Source organism: Geospiza fortis, unplaced genomic scaffold (assembly GCF_000277835.1).
Source record: "Geospiza fortis unplaced genomic scaffold, GeoFor_1.0 scaffold732, whole genome shotgun sequence".
In the NCBI taxonomy this organism is placed as follows: Eukaryota; Metazoa; Chordata; class Aves; order Passeriformes; family Thraupidae; genus Geospiza; species Geospiza fortis.
The window spans coordinates 871,825-897,393 of NW_005054477.1; the positions used below are offsets into that span (position 1 = coordinate 871,825).

General features: G+C 35.6%; 1 protein-coding gene across 1 annotated transcript in view; it reads left to right on the forward strand.

Moving 5' to 3' along the window:
- Positions 1–25,569, forward strand: part of PCLO (piccolo presynaptic cytomatrix protein) — a 347,313-nt gene that overhangs the window by 180,162 nt on the left and 141,582 nt on the right. The window contains exon 9 of the mRNA XM_031063010.1: positions 1–590. This exon is cut by the window's left edge and continues 1,392 nt beyond it. Within this exon, the coding sequence (XP_030918870.1) occupies positions 1–590 (590 nt within the window). The remainder of the gene's footprint in view (positions 591–25,569) is intronic.

Genomic DNA, 25,569 nt, shown 5'->3' on the forward strand with positions numbered 1-25,569 from the left:
AACCATTTTCCAAGGTATCTAGTATTGCAGTTCAGACAGTGGCAGAGATTTCTGTGCAAACAGAACCTGTAGGAACAATAAGAACACCTTCAATCAGGGCCCGATGGGATGCTAAGGTTGAAATCATAAAGCATATTTCAGCTCCAGAAAAGACATACAAAGGAGAAAGTCTGGGATGTCAAACAGAGACAGCATCAGATACTCAAAGTCCCCAATATCTGTCAGCTTCATCTCCTCAGAAAGATAAAAAACGTCCAACACCATTAGAGATAGGTTACACATCTCACCTTCGCCCAGACTCCACATTACAGGTAGTCCCTTCCCCTCCCAAATCTCCCAAAGTTCTCTATTCACCCATTTCACCTGTTTCACCAAGCAAAGTTATAGAGTCAGCATTTGTACCTTATGAAAAACCCATGACTGATGACATCAGCCCTCAGAAGATGCTGCATGCTGACATGGCCAAGGTTCCTCCATCAAGCCCAAAGACAGCAAAGATGATGCAACGCTCTATGTCTGATCCTAAGCCCCTGAGTCCCACAGCAGAAGACAGTTCCAGAGCTCAGTTTCAGTACACTGAGGGTTTTATGGTAAGAAGTATTTGCTTGCTTTTTTTTTTTATAATATGCAATTCTACAGCTATCAGTACAGCATGAGGACAGACACTCCCATTTCCAGTACTTGTGTATGTAGTCTTTTTGCACACCTTGCTGAAAAGTCAAGAGGAATATCTGCTGTCTAAAGCAATGGTTAGTTCATTCACTGCTTTGCCAGGAAACAGAGAAGCCCATATTACTAATAGTCAGGAAGTAACACAAGAAGTTCATTTTCAGAATTTGGATGGCATTTTGTGCTTTATATGGCAATTCATTGCCAGTGTAGGGGTTACTGGCAATGCTTCAGAAAATTGAAAGCGTTTCCTTTCTAATCATACAACATCCAGCTCTTGTGGCACAGTCTATAGTGCATTTACCTTGAAATTACTGCATGTGCCCTCTGAGAGGCAGATAACACCAGATTTATAATTGCCTTAGTTAGTTGTCCTTTTTGACCCTCATGAGGTTTCTTAGCCATGTGTGATTCTGTGGATAATCTTCTGTCCCAGTGTGTACATCTTTTATCTTTCCCAGACCAAGAGGTCTCATATCAAAAATCCATTTTTAATTTTTTGTTTTGGATAAGGAAGATTATCAGGAAGTTAGGTAAGTTTTGAGGGCTGTTTCTTATAGGGGTCAGAGGACGCTGACTTCAGTAGGATCAAAATTTTCATTTCTGCAGTATTTCTTTCCCTTGAGAAATAAGATTTCATATTTGGGAATCAGATTGATATTTATAAATAAGAGGAAAAGTCTTGACAAAAAAAAAAGTACCTTTATAATATGTTCTTGGCTGTCTTTTTATCTGAGACCATTTCCTTCTGTCAGTTGATGCATCAGCATCGTTTCAGAACTCTGGAAGAGTTGCCATTCAGCAATATTTATTTTTTATGTTCAGTTATCTGTGAATACCAGTGATTGGTACAGGCTGGATAGGATAAAGAGGTTTTGTTCTCTCTGTTTGATAATTTGTGGTGGCTTTCAAATGCAACGTTATCTGGTTATACCCTCCAAGGCTCCCACTGTAAGTAGTTCCTGCAGCTTCACGTATTTGTGCAGTATTAAATGCTTCCCATGCTGTTATTGCTTGGAAAACAGTACTTGGAAGTTTGAAGGGAAAGCCATAGTTATTGCATTGGCACTCTGTATAAACATCATTCTCTAATGAATGATAAGCACAGTGGGGGAACTAGCATGAGCACTAAAGTTTCATGTAGAGGAGTTGGAACATCAAGCATCTTGAAGAACATTGCTCATGGACTGTAAGAAAGTGTTGGGTCCTACTTAGTATTAGAGAGTAGGTATAATACTGTAAAATATAATTGTAAAAGTATAGTAAAATGATTTCTAAGAACAAATTATTCAGTTCACTTCTTTCAGAGATTGACATATATATTTGATATAAATTGTATCGTTCTATGATGGATGATGAATTCTATAAACAACTCATTGTTTAAAGGTCTTTACAGTGGAGTTTGAACACATACATTATTCTTTAATGAGACATGAAAACAAAGAGCTTGTACACCATTGTTTCTTTTTGTACCAACATGTTCTCTCTGCTTTTGCCCTGAGCCCAAACAGCAATGAGCTATATGGTTTTCACTAGTATGCAGCTATCAGGCAGCAAATAGCCAATGTCTCAAAGTAGTTGCTGCCTAAATAAAGGAGTGGGACATCTTTATGGAAGGTAGGGTGCAAGCAGACATGCGCAAGGAAATTTTAAAAAATTCCATAAATATAAAGTGGACTGCACTAACTTGGCCATGTATTAGAGGGTGAGGAAGCTACTCTGTAAACTTCCATGAAGTAAACTTCCCATGGTTGACTCCAAGACTTCCATGTTTGATTTGGCTCTGGTTGACTTCAGCTTTGATGCTAAGTATTAAGCTTGTTACTCTGATGGAGTTTTGTTCATAATATGTCTGAGTTTCAGATAGCTTATGCTGAGGTCAGGTACATGAAGTTTAAAGGAGGAAAAAAGGTACATGACCAACAAGAAAGAATAAATTTACAGTGATCCTTGAAGAATATAATTGACTGACCTCATCAGCATCTGGAAATGGGCATAAATTGCTTTTGAAGTTTCTATATCAGTTTCAGTTCTCAATTATTCATTCAAGTTATGTTGTGAAGAAGAGTTCCACAATACAAGATCTAAGTTATCTAGTTTCCACAAGACTTACAGTATTCCCTCCAGCATGTCCATTTGTTATACCATGGATTTAGGGCTGTATGACCTTGAAGCACAGGAAAGACTGGACAGTGATTTGTTTTGTACATTTTATCACATTCAGAAGTTCCATGAAAGCATACACACAGTGTCATTTTTGGCAAAGTGTAAACCTTGATGACATTTTTTCAACTATACATCTTTGTTGTTAGGGCCACATGGTGTTGCTATACTTAAGTTTAAATATAGGATCGCTTTTGGACTATCCTTCTAAGTGTGGAAGTAAGATGCTGCCTTAAATTTGAAATATTTTTGGCACTGGGACTGTTTTTTATTCATTCTTTGTATGTACAGTGCCCACAACAGCTAAGGGCCTTGTTAATTCTCTGTGCATGCTTTTGTGCCTCTAGAGTTTCTAATTTCCTAGTTAAAAAATGGAAAGGTAGAAGGGAACAGTTATGTCATTCAAAAGAGTGAAGTTCAGTACAGAAAAACTTACAAAACAGCTCACTCTGAAAAGAGAATTTACTAGAGCTGAACATAAAAGAATAAAATGGAAATGAAAGATTGATCTTTCACTACCTTAAGGAAACTGAATGTGTATATGAATATTTTTTGCATGGATGAATATCCCATCACTTTTTTAATAGTTCATGAATCAGGGTTATGTCTTTGTCTGCATTCATAAACATCGCAGGTGAAAAGGGTATTCATGTATATGATTCACAGACAATTTTTTCATGACAATTGAGCAAAAAAAGTTGATCCTTACACAATTGGTGGAACTTTAAGAATAAAACTGATCTCTTTTGAAGATTTAGAGTGAAATGATAACTTGTTTCACAGACAGTGCCCTTTCATCAGTCATGCACTTCTTCCAATAGAAAATGGTTTTTTTACAACATTTCAGGGAAGGATGGTTTGGAGACTCTGACTAAGATGATTAAATATGTCTTAGAACTGTTGCATTAAATATTATTTTCTTTTTTAAGGCAGCTTGAAGAGGAAATCATTACAACATTTTATCTAATCTAGTATAAGTGAAATGCTGAAAAGTAACCTGCTAGCTAATCACATAATAAAAAAATCCAGGTAACATTACTTTTAGTGGTGGCACATTTAATTTTTCGACAACAGAAATTTTTCTGTGCGGTTATGTTACAATTCCACTTGCTTGTCTGTCATAGCCATTGTCTCTACGTGAACACTAGAAAGAATATAGATGGTGCCTTCCTATTCATCCAATGAAAAAGTATTGCTTGCCACTATGTTCTGCTTTGTAGTTCTTATGTGCTGTCCATTAGTGATATATATTAGCAATCAAGTATAGCTGAGTCAAGAAAAAATTAAGAATTGTAAATTGTCAGCACCAGAAAAAGTTGTGAAAGCCACCCATTGGAATTGACATTTTGCAGATACCAAATTTTGCTGTTTTGTGAGCTTTGTGTCTGTTGCACTCCCTGTGGCAGTGAGCTCCCCAGAACTGATTTTATTAGACATCATGGTAGGGTTCAATAGAGTGAATAGCCATAGGAATGGTTTCCATAAGAGCACCAGGAGCTGTCAGTAGAGTCTGGAAGTGAAGATTGAAATTCATCCATTCACCAGCAACAAAAAAATTGTGAGTACCTGTCTAACATAATAAAGAAATAGCTTTACACCAGTGTGCCACAGAATCAAGTCACATGCCAGTCACAGTCATCTTTGGCACTTGTACAGATTGCATATGTGTAATTAAAGATGGGAGTTGTCTTCTTTTTGCCTTTGGATGCAAAATGTCTGTTCAGCTAAAATGAGGCAAATTGCAGAAGATCTTGCACATGACCTGTCACATACATAAAGCATCCCCAGCTAAGCAATGCACAGGCTCAGCAGAAGTGTTTGTATTCGTGAAACTAATGCAGAGACACATCTGTCAACAGCCTGTCAGCTTTAGGGTAGAAACTGTACATTTAAGTTTTAACACTTAGAGTAAATCCTATCAATATGTTTAATAAGAGAGACTTTTCTTGACATTTTCATCTGGTGTGATTTACCATACTTGTAAGGCAAAAATAAATCAAGCCTTCATAATGTAGTAAAAAAAAAAGTAATTATTTCAAGTGAAATCCCCCAAAATGTGTCTTTATTTACATAAGAAATGTAAGATTTCTTCTATTGCTATATTAAGAGCACAATTATACTGAGTTTAGGAGTGGAATTTATTTTAGATGGCTTTATTAACACAATGTGTGTCATCTTCTTTGGTATTCTGAAGTTTTCAACTTTAAAACTAGAAGATTAAAACTTAATGATTTCACAGAATCACAGAATGGTGTGTGTTGGAATGGACTCCAAAATTCATCTAGTTCCAACTTTCCCTGCCACCAGGGACACCTTTCACTACACCAGGATGCTCCAATCCACATCCCACCTGGCCTTAAATATTTCCAGGGAGATGGGGCATCCACAAGTGACCTTTGCAGTGTCAGACATGCTGTACATCTAAACACTGAAAAGGGAAGACAAGGTAGTTGTTCCCAGTAGAATTAAGACCTTCCATCTATCATATCCATGATCTGATTTTTGCTTGTTTATTCAGGACTAAGCTGATCACCAGACTTGTAGTTCAGCAAGGAGTGTTCTCCATGGATAATGAATAGAGAGAAAAAGGTAGGGATAATTACCCTGTTTGAAGGTGGATATTTCTGTTTGCTCAGGTTCCTCAAAAGCAGGGAGTAGGTTCATTTCTTAATGTCATGTCAGAATGACAGGTATCATAATTCTTCTACTGCTGAAGGACAAGACATAGATGTTTCCCTTGGTTTCTTGTTATCTGAGCTTAATTCCAGCTAACAGGGCTTGGAACTTTGTTATATTTTTTTTAGTTACTGTAAAATATTCAGAAGTGATTTTTGGTCTGAGACATAGGTGGTCACATCATTGTACTGCAAAAGCCTTAATTCAATGATTTTTAATTTCCCATCTTAGTTCTATGATTCAGCCCAGAAAAAGGGAATAATATTTTAGTTTCTGCAAAATCTATACTTTGTATAAAGGAAGAATTACCTTTTAGCAGAAACAGCTGCTATTTGAGTTTCAGTGCAGATGGCTGTTGAGTGAGGAACCATCTTTGGTAGTATCTAAATTTTTAAATTTTTATTTTAGATTTTTATTTTTTTAGCTTTGCTTTTAAGTGACATCACTGGGCTGTGGTTTGATGAAAATTCTCCAGACACTGGTGGAAACTGGTCCTTCATTTTGAGTGTGCATAAACCAGCCCTAAAGAATGATCTGGAAGAATTCTGATTTGCATAATTCATATGGCTTCCATGCAGTTTGTGAACTGCACATGCAGGAACGCCTGGAAGTGCACTTAATACACTTAGCAACTGAGGTCTTACAGGCCCTACACTTAGGCCTGAATGCTGATCCATTGCTTATGGATTGGAAATCTTGTCTTGAGACTAAATGCAGGCCAGCAATCCAGGGAAGGTTCCCCACCAATTTTCTTTTGTGCTTTAATATTGTCACATGCTTTCTTTGTGTACTTCAAACAAATTCACTGGGAACTGAGTTACAAAGACAGTCCCTGTCACATTTAGAAACAATTCTCAACAATCTTATCCCTGTGTAAATAATAAAATAGGACCTATCTATCTTTTCATTTAACCATGTAGTTTTAGCAAGATTTAATTTTTTTTCCACCAGTAGTCTGAATTATTTACAGAGTCCTATTAACATTTTAAGCTACTGTTTCCTGTGAAGTATTCCCTATATATATCCTATGGAATAACATTTTTGTGACTGAAGTGAAGCATCTTTTTTCCATCTCTCAGGTCTTCCAAAGAGACAGAATACCCTAAATTTAGGCAACATGTCATATTAACATTATTTTCTAAAGCACATTTAACTGGGTCAGCCTTTTCTGCCCGATACTTTTGTATTCGTTGGTTTCACACCTTCTCTATTCAACCAAGGGATGTTCATGCATAATAGAAAATCATTATAGTGTTCACTCTTTTTCCTTAACACTCTTTTATAAAGCATGAGATTTATGGCAGAGTTGACAAGGAGCCTTGGTTTTATGTCATTTGGGCCTTTTCTCATCTGCTTTCAGCTTATCCATCTTCCTCTCAAGCTGGCTCATATATAGACATTAGGAAAACCATCCCTGGCCACAATTCCCATCCCTCAGTCTTTTGTCTTCCAGAAAGACAAAGAAAAACAGAGGCACAATAATATATTTATGTTCATTTCTGGTAGACTAGGTTACCATGGTTATCCATTTTAAGAATACTTAGAATATTTGGTGTGGAAATAGGTAAATATCATGTTCCTTGTTTTAAAGTAATAAATACTGGATATAAATTTATACAGTGGAACCAAGCAGGCTCAGAAGAAAGACAGAGGGGCACATACCCATGAGCAAAGTTTGGCCTACTTCAGCTCTGTTTTGCTTCAGACCTTCATCTCCTCTCAAACCACAGATTACTGTAGTTAACATGAATAGGAGGGTAAAAGTTCTACCAGTGGAATTGTCTGACTGAAATAACAAAGAGGATTTCTTTCACATGCTTTCCTGATAATTCTGGCTTCCTGCATTTTATTCTTTCTACAGTTTAATGAGCATCTTTGACTGAAGCTCTGAAAACTATACTGATAAAATAAAAGTACATTCTCCAAAAGGAGCAGAAGAACAATGTCTATAAAATCTTTGTTAGAAAGAAAGTGCTATCTGTGCTTTATTAGCAAGTTGTTTGGTGCAGTAGAAGCTGAACAACAGATCAAATTAACTGATATAAATTATCTGCTGTACTGCATTTTTTGTCCAAAAGGAGCCAGTCATGGGTTTGGAATGGTTTTCCCTGCTGGGATTTGAGCCCATTTGAGTTACACTTGGGACAGAGCTTTCTACTGAGTTTCTCCTGAAGAAGGCTAATTTGTTTATAGTAATTCCTAACTTATTTTTACCATATGAGATACTAAAAATTTCAAAACTCTACATTATTCCCTTAGGAAAAAAATGAAAAATATTTGCTGAGCTAGATATACCCCATATAATCACCCCAAAAAATAAAAATTACAAGAGGATGACAGGAAGGTAGCCCATTAATCTTTGAGCTAGATGTGTTTGTGTTTGTAATACTCTTCACAGCATTATTAGCTTCATAAGTTCATACCAGATCTCTGAAGGTTTGCTTCTTATCTGTAGAAATCCTGACTCGACCAGATCCTCTTGTGCTATCAGTGTTTAAAAATGCAATGTGTGCTAATAGCAACTAACTGTTTATTTGCTTGTTTCTTAGTTTTTAAATTAATAAGGTTTGCCTATGTTAATTCTAACTTTACTTTTGTTCTAAGGCTCAAAATCCTTCTAATCAGGCATTGCTTTTCTGCAGTGATTTAGTATTAAAAATAATTTGTTAAGATAGACACGTGGTTTTGCATATTATTGTTGCAAGATCAAATTTCATTATTAAATATTAAGAAAAATAATCCCTTCTACTGCATTTCTTTACATTCTTACTCCAACACAACATTATTGCTAAGCTAATTCTTTTTCAATGATTTTTAAATGGAAGTTTTCTTTCTATCTGCCAGCTGGAAGCGAATATCTTAGGTCAATAGTGAATATCTTAGGTCTTTGTCCACTGTCAAATAGGAAAGCAGTTTCAAGTGTATCAAACAGGGACTTGTCATAGGCTTTACTCTTTAATAATTCAATTTGCAATTTGAAGTATGAAGAAATGACTCATAGCATTTTTAGACTGATATAGGAAATGCATTACTTTGGAAAGCAGAATTGCAATTCAGAGCAATGTTCCAAAATTTCAATAACAATACAGACACTACAGGTAAAGAAGAAAAAAAGAAGACAAAACAGGAATATTGCTGATTCGGCAATAGCAGAAGTGAAAATGGTCCAGCGTAGCAGTAAATGTTCAGATGTAATATGACTTAAAAATATCAAGTGCTTGCAGGAAAGGTAGTGGTGTTTTGGGAAATGCTGACAAGTGGTGCCTGTGTAGGAGACATGCTGCAGTTGTTCTGCCCTGCTCAGTGGCTGGTGAGACTTCAGCTTTAATGCTTAATGCAGTTTAGCTGAGCACCACTGAAGAGTGAGAGGATGAGATGTTTGAAAGTTGAGCATAAGAGAAAGGATAAAAGATTTAGACAATGTTGGTTAGCTTTCTGAAGGATCTCGCTGTGTTGATCTAGAAAGAAGACCAAAGCTGGACAAGATAAGAGTCTTTCACTGTGTTAAACATTATTTTAAATAGGACAAATATTAACTATTCTATACATCCAGTAGAGACACAGGATGGATTATCTCAATCTGTGGCCTGGGATATTTAATAGATATGAACTTTATAACTGCAATAGCACAGATGTCTTAGAACTGATATATTTTAGTGAAACTGTGTTACATCTGAATATTGGGAATACCATAAAGGGTTAGATAACTTACATGACTGATTTCCTTTCCAAATCAAGAATATCTTGAGCACTATGAGTAATAAAATTATCTTTAAAAATTAAATTCTAAAATTAAATACAACTTTCTTTAGTATTTATGACTCTTCTGGCATATCATGCACATCTTTGCTGTTAATCTGTATCAATACAGCATTTGCCACAGAGTGCTGAGTAAATAAACCACTCAGATATATATGGCCCTTTCCATAATATGGGTGAATTATTATGAATTTAATCTTTTAAATTAATTCAATATTCATTTAAAAGATGGGACAGGCATAATCAAATAGCCAAAATGTCCCCTGTTTTGTTCCTTCCATCCCTTAGCTGAAGTGGCATTTACTCCTTATTTTAGTTTCTATTCTGAAGCCTGGAAGTGTTTTGTCTTCCTTGGCTGACACAACGTAGCCTAAGGTATGAAGGATTGGAAATAACATGTTTAACATTAGATACTGGTGGTGAAAAATCCCACCTGATCTGGTCACTGTATATTCCTGTTATAATCTGCAGGCAGAAGTATTCCAAGGGAACAGTACTTAATCCAGTTATTTTATGGTTTTACTTTAGAATAATATTAATCCCACTCATTTCTCAAATGACTACAGTAAGGTTCTAGATGATTCAGACTGCTTCTGGTCCCATGATCACTCAAAAAACCTGTCTTCTGATTCTTCTGTGTTCTTATTTCCTGTTTTTTCTCTCAAAACAGTGAATTTCTTGATTATGTACTAGTTACCTTTTATCAATTCTGCACAGAAAAAAATTATGATTCAGTTAAAGTTAGGTTTATAAATTGTTTTCTAGGTCCTAAAGCTTAATTAAAGAAAAATATTTAAAAATATTAATTTAAAATAACTTTCATTTAATTCACGGAAACATTATAAAAAGTATTTTCACTATTTTCTGGTCTCTTCAGTGTGCTTTTAAGATGAATGGCTGCTGATAGATGGGCATCATAGAGCAGACAAACTTCATATTTCCAGGACAATGTTGACTCTGCTGATGTCAATTCAGAATTTCAGAAGTTATCCTGTTGACAGTTCTCAAAGCTCACTTGGAGAGAGCAAGTTTTTCATTTGTGCTTATCTTCTCAGTTCAATGTCTCAAAATAACTTTCAATTTTGTTACCAAGAAGTAGCTGAACTCTGGTAAAAAAAGTGATTTACCTGCTGCAATGTTCAGCTCAGGCAGTGGAATCCATAATGGCATGGTAAGTTCTTGCAGTCCCTCCATTTAAAATGAAGATACAAGAGAGGAATTACCAGTAGCCAGGTTGGTTAGGGCTATGCTGCCTAAGTCAACTCTTTGGAAATTCCAAATACAGGGGTAGGTCTATCACAAGATATGGCTTAGACATCTCTGTGAAATTGTGATGCAGAGCCTGAAATTTCTCCCTTGGTGTGAGACTGCAGAGGAAGCCTGCCTTTTGGCTCTCCTTCAGAACTTCATGCATTTTGTACATCATGAATTCGGGTCTTAGTTCAATTTCTGTTCACATTCTCCATCTGTCCATATCTTCCCTCTAAATCTCCTTGCTAAACCCTACTTCTGTTTCCCAGCTGGTCTTTCTTAGACTCTCTCTCTCATCCAATCTAAGTGGTTCCTATCAAAATACAGCTTTGATTATCCCACCTTACTCACTTTGCAAGCTGTTTGCTGATGCCAAATCCAGCTCAAGCATCGAGTGTGCTGGTGCTCTTACACTGCCTGGCAAGCATTTTCTCTGGGGCATTATGGCCAAGCAGGCTAAATGGGCCAGCCAGCAACTAAGAGAGAAGGCAGGGTTTGAAATTTAATAACCAGTATGGAGGAAGGTCTGAAGGAGGATTATATGCTGAGGATTTCTTTAGTCTGTGTGTGGGATGAGAAGTTTAACGGGTCTGATTTCTCTAAGTCTGGATAACTCCTTGATTTAGACACTCAGCAGTTGCCAGAGGTGAAAAGATAGTCAGGAAGGGTGATGGATGGAGAGAATCAGGAGAGTTACCCACCTAAAATTTAAGTTTAATGTAGGGAAGATTATTTCAAGACTGAGACTTTATTTTCAGCTGCTGTATAGCATTATTGAAATATGATGACATAAGACTCAGGAAGTCATAAGTAAGTTTGGAGATAATATTTACTTCATTTGTTTCTGGAATACATTTTCTGCAACCTCCTTCATAGCTCTGTTTTTGCTGTATATATACAATGCAAGAGGGCAACAGGGAAATGAAATTATGCTTCTTGTCTGAGTTGACATTAGAGGCAATTACTGTCTTTTTTTTAGAAATTTTACTGCCTGGGTTAATCACTTACATCATATTGATGCTCCTTTTATGATTCCTAAGTTATAACCAACAGCAGCAATATCAATGTCTTCTAGGAAAAATGGAATAGAATAAGTAATTTTGTGCTTTGCCCATTTGATCAGGTACACTGTAGTATAGAGAATTTTATTGTAATGCCTTCAGATATTTTTTAGGCAGTAAAAGTAATTCTTGTGACAGTGGTAGTGTAGGCTGCTCTGAGCCCTTATGTTCTTACAGCCTGTTTGAGCATTGCTTGTCTGAGGAATGATAATCTAGGAAGAGGAACACATTCTATCTCTTTTCTTCATGTTTCTTCATCATTTGGCCCAAAAACTCATGATGGAAAACAAGAAGTTTTGACGATGTTGGAGAAGTAGCATTTTTACCATATGTGTACATACAGACACACACACAAACACACATACACATATGTCAGAAAGCAAATGGCTTTTCCAGAGGGTACTTTTATCTCACACAGTCTGCCGTTATGGGACACCAAAGCTTTAATTTAATTAAAATAAATATTGAAGTTCCTAATCTTTCACTCCTTACACAGCATCATAGCAGTATACCCATTAAGATGTTGGTGTCTGTTTAATATTTTGAAAACATTTCCTCTCTAAACTCCTCATTCATCACAGATGACAAAAAAAATCAGGTTGGAAAGATGCTGTGGAGGTCATACAGCCCACCTTGACCTCACAGCTAGGGTAATTTCTACATTAGATCAGATGTCTATAGGACTTGTCAGGTTGAATTTTGAAAATCTCAAAGGATGGAGATTTTACTGTCCCTCTGTGCATTCTGTTCTGAAAATTCACTGCTGTCATGTTGAAGAGCACTTCACTTCCCTTGTGCAACTTGTGCCTTTTGTCCTTCATTGCACATCCCTTAGAAGAGTCTGACTATCTTCTCAGTGCTGCTTCATTTTAGAGTGGAAGACAGGAATTTGGTGTTTTATTCAAGCTCAGTTGCCTTAATTTCCCTTCTTTGAACAGATACTCTCCCTCAAGCCCTGACCATCTTACTGGGCCTACACTGGGATCTCTACATGACATATTTAATGGTTTGTGTGGCTATAAAACAGGGTAGGAAGTGTTGGGAGACTCTCCCATCTGAGTCCTTCTCTTCCAGTGAAAATTGTTGTTCTCATTAGCTCGAGTGCAGACACACTCGAACTCCTGTGCTGCTTCACTTCAGAGACAAATTACATTTCCTAAAGCATTTCCTATGCAGCTTTATAAAGAAATACACACTACAGTTCAGGAAACACCAGTCTATGCCCCCCATTAAGCTCTCAAGCCCTGTAATTAGGTTAGAGCAATTTGGGAAATTGCGGGATTTGGAGTTTTGAGATGTTGGGTTGTTTTTTTCCGCTAGAACTTCCTCCAATTTTCTAGATTTTTTTTTAATACGCTTAAATTTTAAGAAATCATTGTTTAAAAAAAAAAGGCCTGGTATTTTTTTGGGTGCTTGTAGCTCATAGGTGATATATAGATTCTAAATTACTAATATCTTATCACCATTATACATAAAAATCTTTTATAAATGTATTTTAGATTTTTTAACTCATCGATTAGAAAATGTCTCTCCTTCTGATGCTATGGGTAGCTAGACTTGAAAAAAAATTCCCCAAAATCCAGTGATAGTATTCTGTAAAACCTCTCTCTGAAATACTTCTTCAGAAAATCTGACCTAAAAATATTTCTGTGTTTTGTAGACACATAATAAGAAGCTACAATTGAAGGACAAGTGATATAGCACTGTCAAAACACTTTTAAGTTACATCAGAATCCCAAATTCTAGTTGGCATTCATTAATGCAATTTTATTTTGGAATTTCTTAGAACATGAATTTTACTATCTTAATGTTGTAATATTTTGCTCCATTTGGGAAGATTAAAAAAATGTTTACAGCATTGCTGCTGAACCCTTTGTGGTCTATTATGATGAATCTACTGTGATGTTCAGATCTGAGTATTTCCATTGACTTTTGAAACCACAGAGGCTTGTGCTTGTGTTGTAGAATCACTAATCTGATGGTTCATATAAAATTCTCAAAAATTAATTATACACTATGTTAATTCAGTCAGCTGTGGATCATGCCTTGATGAAATTAAATTAATATTTTTTCTTTGGATTGGTAATTCCACTATTTCAAATATGAGGAATTTTTTGCACTACCTTTAAAACAAGATTTCTCAGTTCTGATTGTTATAAAAAATGGAACCCCTAAATTGACAGAATGTGGGGATCAGGAAGGAAGGCTATTCCTCTAAATGATTGAAATATTACTGCTGGAAATGTTATAGTGGAAACTAACCTTTAAATCTTAATTTTATATTGAAGAAGTTCAAAATTTGCACAGGAAGAAAGGAGCTTTGTACGGTAGAGAAAAAAATACAGTAACAGTTTTTGGAGAGAAAGAAAAAAGGACCAGGCCATTTTCAAGCTGAAAAAATAGGTAGAGATTATCTTTAAAAATATTTTTCCTATGTCATGTAAAAGAAAAAACAAAAAACAAAAAAAATCAAAACAATACCCCACCAAATCAAAAACCAGACAACTATGGAGTTTTATTCCCTCTACTACCCATTCCTAATGGAAATATTTTAAAAACAATGACAACAACAACTGAATGTTTTTATTAATGGAGAAGGATTTTCTGTCTGACTTGTTCTGGAAATATGGACAGTACAGTCAATAAAGTAAATGTTGGAATGGGGAAAGTGACAGACAGTGATAATCAGCTCCATTTGCTTCAAAGCCTGGAAGAGTTCGATATATAGAAAAGTTCTAAATGTGTGCATTGAACTGGAGAGACCAATATAGTAGCTGAGACTCTGGAAGTCTCATTTTTGCATCAAATTTTTGATTATATTTTTATTTTAGTATTTTTGATGTGTAGCTTAACCATGTTGATATATTACACAGACAAATTAGTAATAAATTAAGAAATAAGGTGAATCAAGAAAGGTGTCCTGCTGACAAAAAGTAGAAATTTGAAATAAAGTATGTATTAACTTCATTGTGCTAAACATTTTGTAATTATATAACGGGTAGAAACATGTAAATGTTTTCAAATATTTCTGTCTGTTTCTGCTCATAATTTCTGAAAGTCTTTGTCATCTGTTGTGAGTTTTCTGCTGAAAGTATAGGATTACCAATAATTTAGTATTAAACTTCAAAACATATGGGTTCAGTTCTGCTCTGAACCCATAAATGCTGCCATTTCTTACCTGTGAGGGGATGTATCACCATTCTGTGCCTCAAGCTGTTGCAGGTACAGTGAGCATTGAACTATTTGAGACTTGAGAACAATAATTTGATTTTCTGTTAACATCTCTGGACCCAAAAGTACTGAATGACATGACTGCAAAGCGTGATGCTTTGTGAAGATAAGATGTCATTAATATATTCAGTAGGCATTAGTTTTCAATGGTTTGGACTAATTTTTTAGCTCTTGCTCTTCCACTGGTCTAGAATGTGCATTTGGATGATTACAAATATTTCAGGGTTTCATTAATTTTCTTTTCTTTGTATACTCTGTGTTTGCTAGAAATTTTAAAACAGTGAAGAAACCACATAGAAAACAACAGAGAAGGGAACCAACCTAAATCTGTCATTATCCTGTGAACATCTTTTAATGATTATTTCCTGTGTTTCTTTAATAAGAAACATCATATTGCATGTTTAGGGTGATTGGTATAGTCCATATGCATATAATCAAGCAGAGCTATTTTTTATCTGGATTTTTTTAAATCTATGGCAGCAGTGGACAAAGAATGGTTTAGAACAAGAACAGGAGTTCTGAAAATGAGGGGGGGGTAAAGAGCCTTTTTCCTTTTGTACATGCAGTGAAAATATATCCTAGATTCCAGGCCAACTATAAGAATTTTTCTTTTTCTTTCAGGTCTTGAAATATTGCTCTTGCATTAAATTCTGTTTCTCCTTTTTTTAAATTTTTTTTTGTTACATATGTAGGTTTAGAAACTGCAAATGGCACATTTTTTTTTCTGCTGCCTTATCTTAATCTTTAGCTTCATTAGTGTTAAAAAGTAGCCTTTGCCAACTTTCTGTCTTCCTGTCCAGCTTGTCACAATAAGCAGAAATGGGAAGAGGAAGGTCATGATTCTAAAATAGTATAATTGCTATTAAAATAGGAGGAGGAAAATTCATTAAAGGTTACTGCTTTCTTCTTCCTCAGCCCTACACAGTTGCATTAAATATCACATTGCATATAAGGTTGTCATCTGATGCAATTTATCCAGGAGTGGAATGCTTCCTCCTCTGAAAATGAATGTAGATTACAGTGCTAGTATAAGAAATTATATTTAATAATTACTAAAATAATAAATATAAATATTATCTCCATATGTGCCTTTAAAGAAGAGAAAAAGGATGTTCTAAAAACTCAGTTTTATTCAGTTGAGCTAATCAAGACCAAACTGAGTTCCTTGTCTGGATTTCTTTGGCAAAGAGATGGAGTGGATGTCCAATCTAGTTTTAAATACAAATGATGAAGCATTTGTCACTTCTCTGTCCTGGCTGCATGGATTAAATCTGGTGCAGTATCCACAGAAAGTAGAACACATATGAAAGTAAACAAACAAACAAAAAATCCCAAGCAAAAAGCAAATTCTGAAAAAATGGTTTCATATATTTTAAAATATTTTTTTGAAAAAAAAAAGACAGGTAATCTGTTTCACTTTGGTATCTGTTTAAAGAGAGAAAGCTGTTTTTCTTCCATGAGAAGATGCTCTTTTTTGTATCAGTATAGCAGATTTCTGTATGTGTTTATTCAAGTGTAAATGCTTTCTTTAAAAAGTTGGCTTTTTGAAGGTTAGGGGTGAGGTATATTTGGTTTTGTTTAATTTGTGTCACTTAGAAAGGGATTTGTATCAAACTGGAAATGCCATTTTCATGTGAGAATAAGAATAGGAATATGGAGTTTTGTGTGGTCTGGCTATTGCATGTTCTCACTGTAGAAAAATGTAATGGAAAATCCGGACATACTGTGAGTAGTTTTCACACCTCCTAAGTTTTGCCATCTGTGGCAGATGATCCACTCCGTTTGTTGTCAGGTTCAACTACATTTCTTTAAAAGGTGTGAGGATTACGCCTGCCCTGGGATCAACTGAGCGTATTTTAGGGGGAATTTTTATGTTTCAGAAAATGAGGGATGGAGGGGGAGAGGAAAGGAAAGTTTCAGGCAGAAGGAAGTTCAAGGGAAACATCGAGAAACTGCATAGAAGAGAGAGAAATATATTTGCAACATGAACTGAAGGAGAAATTAACTTTTTTAGCTGAGGTGGAGGGGCTTATGCAGAGACTACTGCAAGACCTGATAGCTGGTGAGTATCAGCAATCAAGGAGAGTTTCTCAAAATTCTTTTACTTTCTATTCTGTTCTATTCTATTCTATTCTACTCTATTCTATCAGTGTGTAATATTTGGACCATGGTATATAGTACCAGAGCTGAGTCAGAAATATGCTTTCCACCAAGAGAATATGTTGTATTGGTAATTTTAAGGAAGGTTTGGGAAAAGTAGAGGGGAATTTGATGCAGATCATTCTGCAGGTGCACAGCAGTATGGATGAAGCCAGGGCTGAGGAGAAAGGACAAAAAGAAGGCTTTGCTGTGCTGGCTGTAGAAAGGCCTGAATTAGGCAGGTGGACACTTGGTGAGTTTGTCTAATCTGTGCCTTACAGCAGCAGCTACATGGCCATTGTTCCCCAGCATGAACCACATTTTAGAGAAAGTGGTTAATCAGGGCTCTGCTCACTCTGCCACCTTTAATCTTAGACTGGGGAAGTAAAGCATCATGAGCACAGAATAAAGTAAATATTGCCTGAATGATCAAACTGAGCCAACCCCAGAACCTTTGATTGCTGAGGAGAGGTGTAATCTCTGAAGAATTGAAGAGGTAGTGAGATTCCTGCAAAAAAACAAAAGGATTAAAACTCTGCTTCAAGCACAGGAGCCAAATGCAGGAATTGAAACTGCTCAAGTTGTGGTGAGGGGGAATGACCTCCTGTCCTGAGATATTTACTGGTGGCATCTGTGTTATATGTGGCTGTTTCCACAGCTGTCAAGAGGAACAGGTGTGATTATGGAGTGAGCTGAAGAAAAATGGCACTTTCTTGCAGTTCAGTAGTCTGGAGGACTAGCTCAGATTAACTCTGCACATGATGCCTGTGCTTGGGCAGATGAATCCTCACTCTTGTGAACAAACAAGGGCTGTGGCACAGCATGTGGTGTCTCGCCAGCTCCCGTCCTGTGGAGGAAGTCTGTAGTGAAGGAGAGGCAGAAAAAGCCAAGATTTTCTCACACCACTTTTGTTTGGTTTTGTGGTTTGGTTTTATTTTTTGGTTTTTTTTTTTTCATTCCCTATGAAACAAGCATGATATTTTGTTTCTTTCAAAGATAACAGGGGAGTTAGTGTTCATTGTTTCATTATTTTTTAGATTTTTTTTTTAATTGTTGCCAAAAGTTTGCAAAGTAGCCTGATATCTGTTGAAAACAGATGGTGCTAATTCAGCATATGCATAGCATACTGATAAGTATAAACTGTTCTGAATTTTTCTCACAAGTATTTTCTGGCCAGGATTCTCAGTTAGATTGCAAAGGAAAAGAAATTAAAGTATATTCTCATTTACTGGGAAAATATTCTTTATAATCCTGTAAAATTTTCCATAGATGAGATCTCAGTTTCAAATAAAAATGTATTATTCTGACTGAGGAGTATGACACATAATGATTTGTGTGTTACATGATGGGAAGTGGTGTATTATTGATTTCTATTAGTGAATGAGCCCATGCTAAGGCTATTTCATTACATGCAGAAAAATTTATTCCAATGATTTTGCTATTTGAAGATAAAGTTGACTGATGCCTTTCTCTATTGCCACAAGTAGCTTTGCAATCAACAAATCCCAGAGCTAGCAGTTAATATTTTGGTACAATATCCTTTAATATAGCTTGTTTAAATTACCAGTGCAGAATCACATTGCCTCTGTATTGAAACACATTACTAAGGTACAGTTCTTTGTTATCAGTTAGTTAAATCCAAAAATGGGTTGTGTTGGAGACAGGGCTCATCATGTGCAAACAATATCTGTATCTCAATCTATCACAGGCATCAGATTGTCCATCCACATCATAGAACTCTGATAACTTCTGATAACATTTTGGTACAGAAGTTCAGAGTGTTTTCAGTTCTGTGTTTATGTAAAATTCTTTTTAAACTGTCAGTGAAACACCAGTGGGGAGAAAAAGAAGTGATGGTGATTAAGAAGCACTAATTATGTTGTAGTGTAATATACAATGTTATAGTACAGTCACCATGAATCCACAGGCTTTGACTTATTCTTGTTAAGCATCTACCTCAGAGGAATTCTAGTTTTGCCATTTTTATTTCTTCATACAGTGAATCTTCCTCTTGTTCAAGTTATTGTTATTCAATACATAGACTCCTACACAGACTCTTTGTCCTCTGTTTAGTCATTTATAACATAATCTTTTGGGTTGTCAAAGTAAAATATGCTTAAGAATTCTCCTCTTCAGAAACTTTCCTGAGTCATGTGGAAGACAGTGTATAGAAAAATCCATTCATTTTGTTCTTTTTTTTATTTTAAACAAAACGTGGATATCTTCTTAAAAGTAATTAGCAAATGAGGAAAGATTTTAATTCACAGACAAAGGGATTTGTTTTAAATTCATTATCAGGCTTTGGCCCTGGAATAGGGCTGTAGTACTTTAGCTCTCAGAGTATGAGCTGGAGTTGATACTGAAAACACAGCAGTGCAACAAGGGTAGAATAGAATTTTCTTTCTGTGAAATCCCTCAATAGTTTTTAATATACTGATATATAAATAAAATACTTGAGAATATTTAACATATCTTAGTACAAAGCATATAAAGACAAGCTTTTAGGAAGCATCTGTAGCTATTGCCTACATAGCAGCTGTATGTTTCCTGCAATGTTTTCAAGCCTTTCATAGCAAAGTATGAAATCTGTATTTGTCATTCAGAAAAGAAATTCTGACCATGTTCCTCAGGTTGGAGGACAGGCTTTCCCCCCTTCTCTCCTTTCCCCCTTTCCCTTCATTTTCCTCATTTTTCCTTCTCTTCTTTCTCAGAGATTGAGTATTAGGGAAAACAATGAGCCCATTTGGCAAAGAGATTCCAATGCAGAAGCAGTACTCAACTCTGACAATTTGACTCTTTCTTTTGGCTTGGCAGATGCCCATTGTCTGAATCAATCTGCCAGAGATTTTCTCCATTGCAAATTAACTGAGATACCTGTAATTCTCTATACATTTAATATAATTAAACAGTGAATCTCTCACATAAAGTGCTATCCCAGTACATCTTGCAAATACAAGTAATATGGTTGAAAAGATAAATAGCAAAAGGTAGCAGAGGGGGAAAATAAATTAGGAATAAAAAGAAAATAATGAGTTTTTATGGTAACATCACTGTGAGTTAACCAGAAATGTTTCCCTTTTACATAAGGCTTAAGCTATGAAAGAAAAAAAAAATAAATTACAAAATGTGGTGAATTGTACTTAGGAAATTGGGAAAAAGGACTGTTTTCAGTGAGCAGAAAAAGCAAACAGTATAGATATGATCTATAGAGGTAAAAAAAGGGAATTAAAATGTAAGCTTCTGAATAATGTGTATGTTGTCTAAAATCCTTTAAATGCACATACATAGAAGGTTGTTGCAATTCCACTATTTAAATCAAAGTTTCAAAACAATGGATTTCATTTTTTCTTACAAACTGATTTTTCAATGATGTATTACTGCTGATTTAAACTGCTATTTCTCATTTTTAGAAATTGAGAAGGGAATTGCCCCATTACCCTTTATAGGCAAATCTGTCAGTCCTGTTCCAAATGAATCCCAAATCAGTTAGTCTGTGTAAAACTGTCTTCTGTGCAAACTGGGAACAGCTATTACGTCTGCTCTCATAAAGTAGATGAAATGTAGATTTAGATCCCTTTGAAAATCACAGTGTAAGTGCCACATCTGTCTGTAGTTTGCATATCAAATTTCCTTTGAATTTCTCCTTTCTCCCCTCATGATCAAAAGAAGCATATGGGCTTTTATGTGTTTAACTGAGGATAGAAGTTGGTATCTCACATCAGCTGTTAGGAAGTGCACTGTGCTGTCTCCCTGGCATTTGAAGTGAAAATGGCAATTTCAAACAATTTCACAGAGAAAATGAAGGAGTAAGGGGATGGAAAGTACAAAAGTGTTTATCTGAGGAATGAACGACTCTGACTGACATGAAGGAAAGCAAAAAAAAAAGAAAAAAATCTTATTGTTTTGGAATAGACTATTTCTAAAAATTGTATATTGGTGTTAACAGAAAATAAATTTATCTTTATGGGCCTTCAATGGAGTGGAGGAAAAAAAAAAGAGAAAAACAGACTGACTGGCATCTCAGTGCTGCTGTGTAATGATTTAGAAACTAGTTTTCTGCCTGACTGCTTAGTCCCCAGAGCAACATACTTGCAGAAAAGAAAAGGACAGGAGTTACATTGAAGGAAAGCTGTAGTATATTACTCATGAAGCAGGGTACTTCGCTCCCCTATACAAGGCCAAATTCAGCTCATCAGATTAATCTTGCACTGCCCTTGCAGCAATGGCACACAAGCCAAGGCAGTACTGGTTGTATGGTAAGGTTTTACTATGGGTTAGAATTTGCTCAGAGCATGTATTACTCCACTCTCAGCACTGCTGATGAGACCAGCTTTTATTAAATACATGTTTCTATATATTTTCCTTACCATACACACCTCATCTTCTTTCCTTAACCTGATGAATTCCTTGGAGGGTTCCCACCTTCTGTGGTTCTTGATGCTGTAGAAGTGTCCCTCTGTCAGCCTTAGCCCGTGGAGAGAAGCTTCTCAATATTCTTGCTCTTACATTGTTAACCAGGGTTTAGCAAAGGTGGTGCCTTGCCATCAGCAGTTACCACATAATAGTTATTAAGTCCAGAAGTGTCCATAAAAACTTACATGAGAAATTTTCTTTCCACAGGACAAGTTACAAAATATTTCTCAGGACTTCTGCACCTGTAGGAAGATGTAGTTAAGGATTCCATACTTGAAATTAAGTAATCTAATACTAGTGTTAATATCTTTAGGAGTTGGGTCTCATTTGCAAGCAGTTTTAAAGACACTGTTAAATTACTGAGAAATCCTTAATGAACAATAACAGATTTCCATGGATTCTTTGTAGTAAATTAAATGTTTAAAATAATGAATTGCCAAAATTTCTGACTCTTCTGATCTTCTCTAACAATGAAGAGCACATGCTGTAATACTGAGTAATACATCCCAACCCTTTATAAGTAGAACAACTGTATTACAATTGCAATTTTAATTGTGCATACTGGGGCTTGGGGGGGGTTGCATTTGGGAAAGTTTTTGTTACATGAAAAATCCAAGATGTAAGAGTTGGAAAATGAGCTACAGCACAGGCTTCACCTTAACAATCTGCATTGGCCCCAACCCTAGGTGATTTTTTTTTCTGAATGGGAGAGTAATTTCTATCCCTCCACTACCTGACATCTTATCTGGTTAAAACAGTTTATTCCCAGTAATTTCATTAACACATCAGCTTTCATTTCACAACCTGATGCTAGCCATAAGTTTTCTGAGACAGTTTATTGACTGCACGGTCCTTGTTTGAAGACAAAAAATATTATTTTCATTGTTTTTCTGGTAGCAGAAAAATCAGAATGCAGCCAACTTTCTGCTGATATTTCAAGTCTGTTGCAAATTAGCATCAAATGTTTCAGGGAATCTAGCCCTGCAGAAAGTGAGGGGGTTTTTGTCTTCTGCAGTACAGAACAGGATTTTCACCATGCTGTTGAGTCTTCTGGGGATTGTGGCAGAGGAGTAGCATCATCTATAATCCACTTTACTATTGCTTTTCACAGCACCCCAGGGTGTAGTAGTCTGACATCACTGTGTTATATAGCCTGGTCATGACAAACTAATAAGATACTAATAAGATGCTGTCATCACAACTGTAATTGACTTATGCAAATGCATATATGCACACATATTGTATACATTATTTTCAGGATTTTTCCCCACTTATACTTTATATATGCAGATCTGTTTTGTATGCTCTAAAGGGGACCAAAGAAGAAGTTGGTGTTGTGATCACAGAAAATTTTAAAAGAGGAATAAATAATAAGGATTACATTTTTATGGCAAAATTTAAAACATGCAAGAAGTATGCAAGATTTGTATGCTCAAGTGTCAAAGCTGACCTTCTGAGCAAATGAAACTAATATCCAAACATGGCTACCTGAATGGAGAGCAGCATATTGTGTTAAAAAACTCAGTTGAGACAAGGACAAGAAAGATTGTGTAGCTAGAATCAAACACAGTATTTAGAGGTGGAAATTCATTACAGGTATCCTGAGCCATTCAGTCCCCCAAAGTAAACTATCTCTTTAAAACACATAAAAAGCAGCAGAACATATTAGTATTTCCTAGTAACTGACTGATTCTTGTCAGAGTCTTGCTGGCTTTGTCAACAATGACATCAAATTAAAAGAGACAAAAATAGGTAGAAGAAGGTATTTTTAGAAAGATTCACAAGGAACAGGGTGATCATTGCAAAAGAGTTATTCCAAAGTCACCACAAAATTAATTTAACAGTGTTCACAAGCCTTTGTCCAGATGACCTCTATAAATTCAAACTCAGACAATAACTCACATCAAGACTAATGTGTATTGGCAAGGCAGAAAAGAAACATTTTGCTAAATCCGTTTGCATGCAACCTTCAGCTCAGTCTTTTGACTTCCTTACTGTGATGTTATCTTGTCGCTGAACTGCAAGGCTGAGAAGATTTCCTCCTATGTTTATTTCAAAACTTTGTTAGGCTTAAGGAGTGGTGTTGGAAGGGCAAGATAGTTTGTTCTTCAGTTCTTTAGTTTGTAGTATTGTGGAGAATTTCTCTGTGGCTTTATTTCAAGCATGAGCTTAGGCATTATTTTAACAAGTTCAGCTTTGCCTCAGAAGCATATATGATTACCATTAAGTCCACCCTGAAGGGATGTCCCAGATTAGTGTAAAAATATACAAGAGTCAGCAATAAAGTAATAAAATTTATATGAGCATCACAATAAAACAGAAAACCAGAATAATTTACTTCTAGTTTTTGGAAGTTGCGCTCAACATTTAGAGTGGTTGCTTGGTAAACAAAAAATTATTTTAAAAATTAGTGAGGATACTAATAGTTAGCTAGAAGTAAACTGACTAGAATTAAGATGGAAAACATGGTAAAATATAGTAGGAAACTTTATTAAGTCAGAGAGCGTGCTAAGGTCACCTTTCTGTCACCTAACTTTAACCAGTGATTGTAAGGTCTAAGATTGCCTGCTTGTATTTGTTGGTTTATGTGGCTCCAGAGTGGTCTTATGAAGGTTTCTGCCCCATCTTTCCTTTGGGTATTTCAAATGTAAAGTGAGCACACATTATAAACCTGAGACAATGACCAAAAATACAGAGATAGGACTAGACAGCACAATTACCCCTTTCCACTCCCAATTCTGTTTAACAGAGATTAGAATTTGGCAAAGATCAGCCCTAGCTTGCCTTTTTTTTTTTCCATGCTATTTAACAAACTCAAAGGAAATGCAAAAACTAATAACAGTCACTTTAAAGTTTTCTGTCAAAATATTGCAGTTGAAGTTCCCTTCAATCAACTAAGACAGTTCCCAGGGAGCATGCTAACATAAGTGATGATGGAAATATTCAGGAACAAGAAAACGACACACATTTTATTACAGTACTAATTTTCTTTTTCTTGTCCCAGTATAAATCTCAAGTAAAAGCAATGAAGCCTTCCTTTTGTGAGAATAGTAGCTAAAAGCTAGAGGTTATCAATACTTTTTCAAAAGGAAGCGTAACATCTTCCTATAATATCTGTTAGTCTAAGGTTCTTCATATACAGAGAGATCTAAAAGCAATTTTTTTTGTTAAAACTGATAGTAATCTGACACTGAGATTTATGCATCAGCAACTTAACTATTATCTGAAAATATTAATTCCATGAAGTATTGTAGACCTTTTAATGACTGTTTTATTAATAGCACTTCCCAATACCAGTGACCATCTGCGACTGCTTCACCATCTGTGATCCCAATTTCAGTTCAGGAGGGGGAAATAACAGTGGTATTACACTGATTTTACAATATAAAACATTAGCCAACTAGACCTACTGTACATGATTAATTTGTCTTTGCTTATAAGTGCACAATGAGCAAGATAAAGTTAGCTCCTTTGATTTGCTGGCGCAACATGGGTTTGTGAAATGGCCACAGGAAGCTGAAAAGATTAAATTGCTTTTATTGAAATCCGAAACGTGCAAAAGTTCATGGAATTTAGATGAAGAGAATAAAAGAGCTTAAATGGCATTTGAAAAAGTGGTGAATGTTTCCTTAAAGATCTGTGGCAAACAATGTGTTGATTATTACAATTTTTTAAAGCTAGGTAACAGAGGACCAGCAAAAGGAAATTGTCAACACTTCTTAAAAACTTGTACAGTTTATTGATGTCATATCAAAATAAACTGAGAAAATACTGATTTATAAACTCCTACTTAAAATTAATATTATTTATATCCTGTCTGAATGAAGTACCATTTATTTCAAAATAAATGGCATTTTTAATTAAAAGCAGTTAATCCTTGCAGACATGCTTTCCTTTTCTGCAGAGGCAGGAGAGTTAATTTGATCAATATTGGTTTTATTCTTCTCCTATTAAACTGGGCTAAAATGTTTCCATATGTTGGTAATAACATGTCTGCATTCTGCAATGGCTGAGCTGATTTTTCTTTTGTTTCAGTGTATGTTTGTAGATCAATCACTTTTCCTTTGCTAAGGCAAGATTTGTAAGAAGCTTTAAGGGAGATAGGATATAATTTCAAAATCATTCAGGTCCCACTTCTTAATCTGTATATATTGTGTGGGAGCTTAAACTTTAAAAAAAATTTCAAAACCATTAGTGATTTAGGATG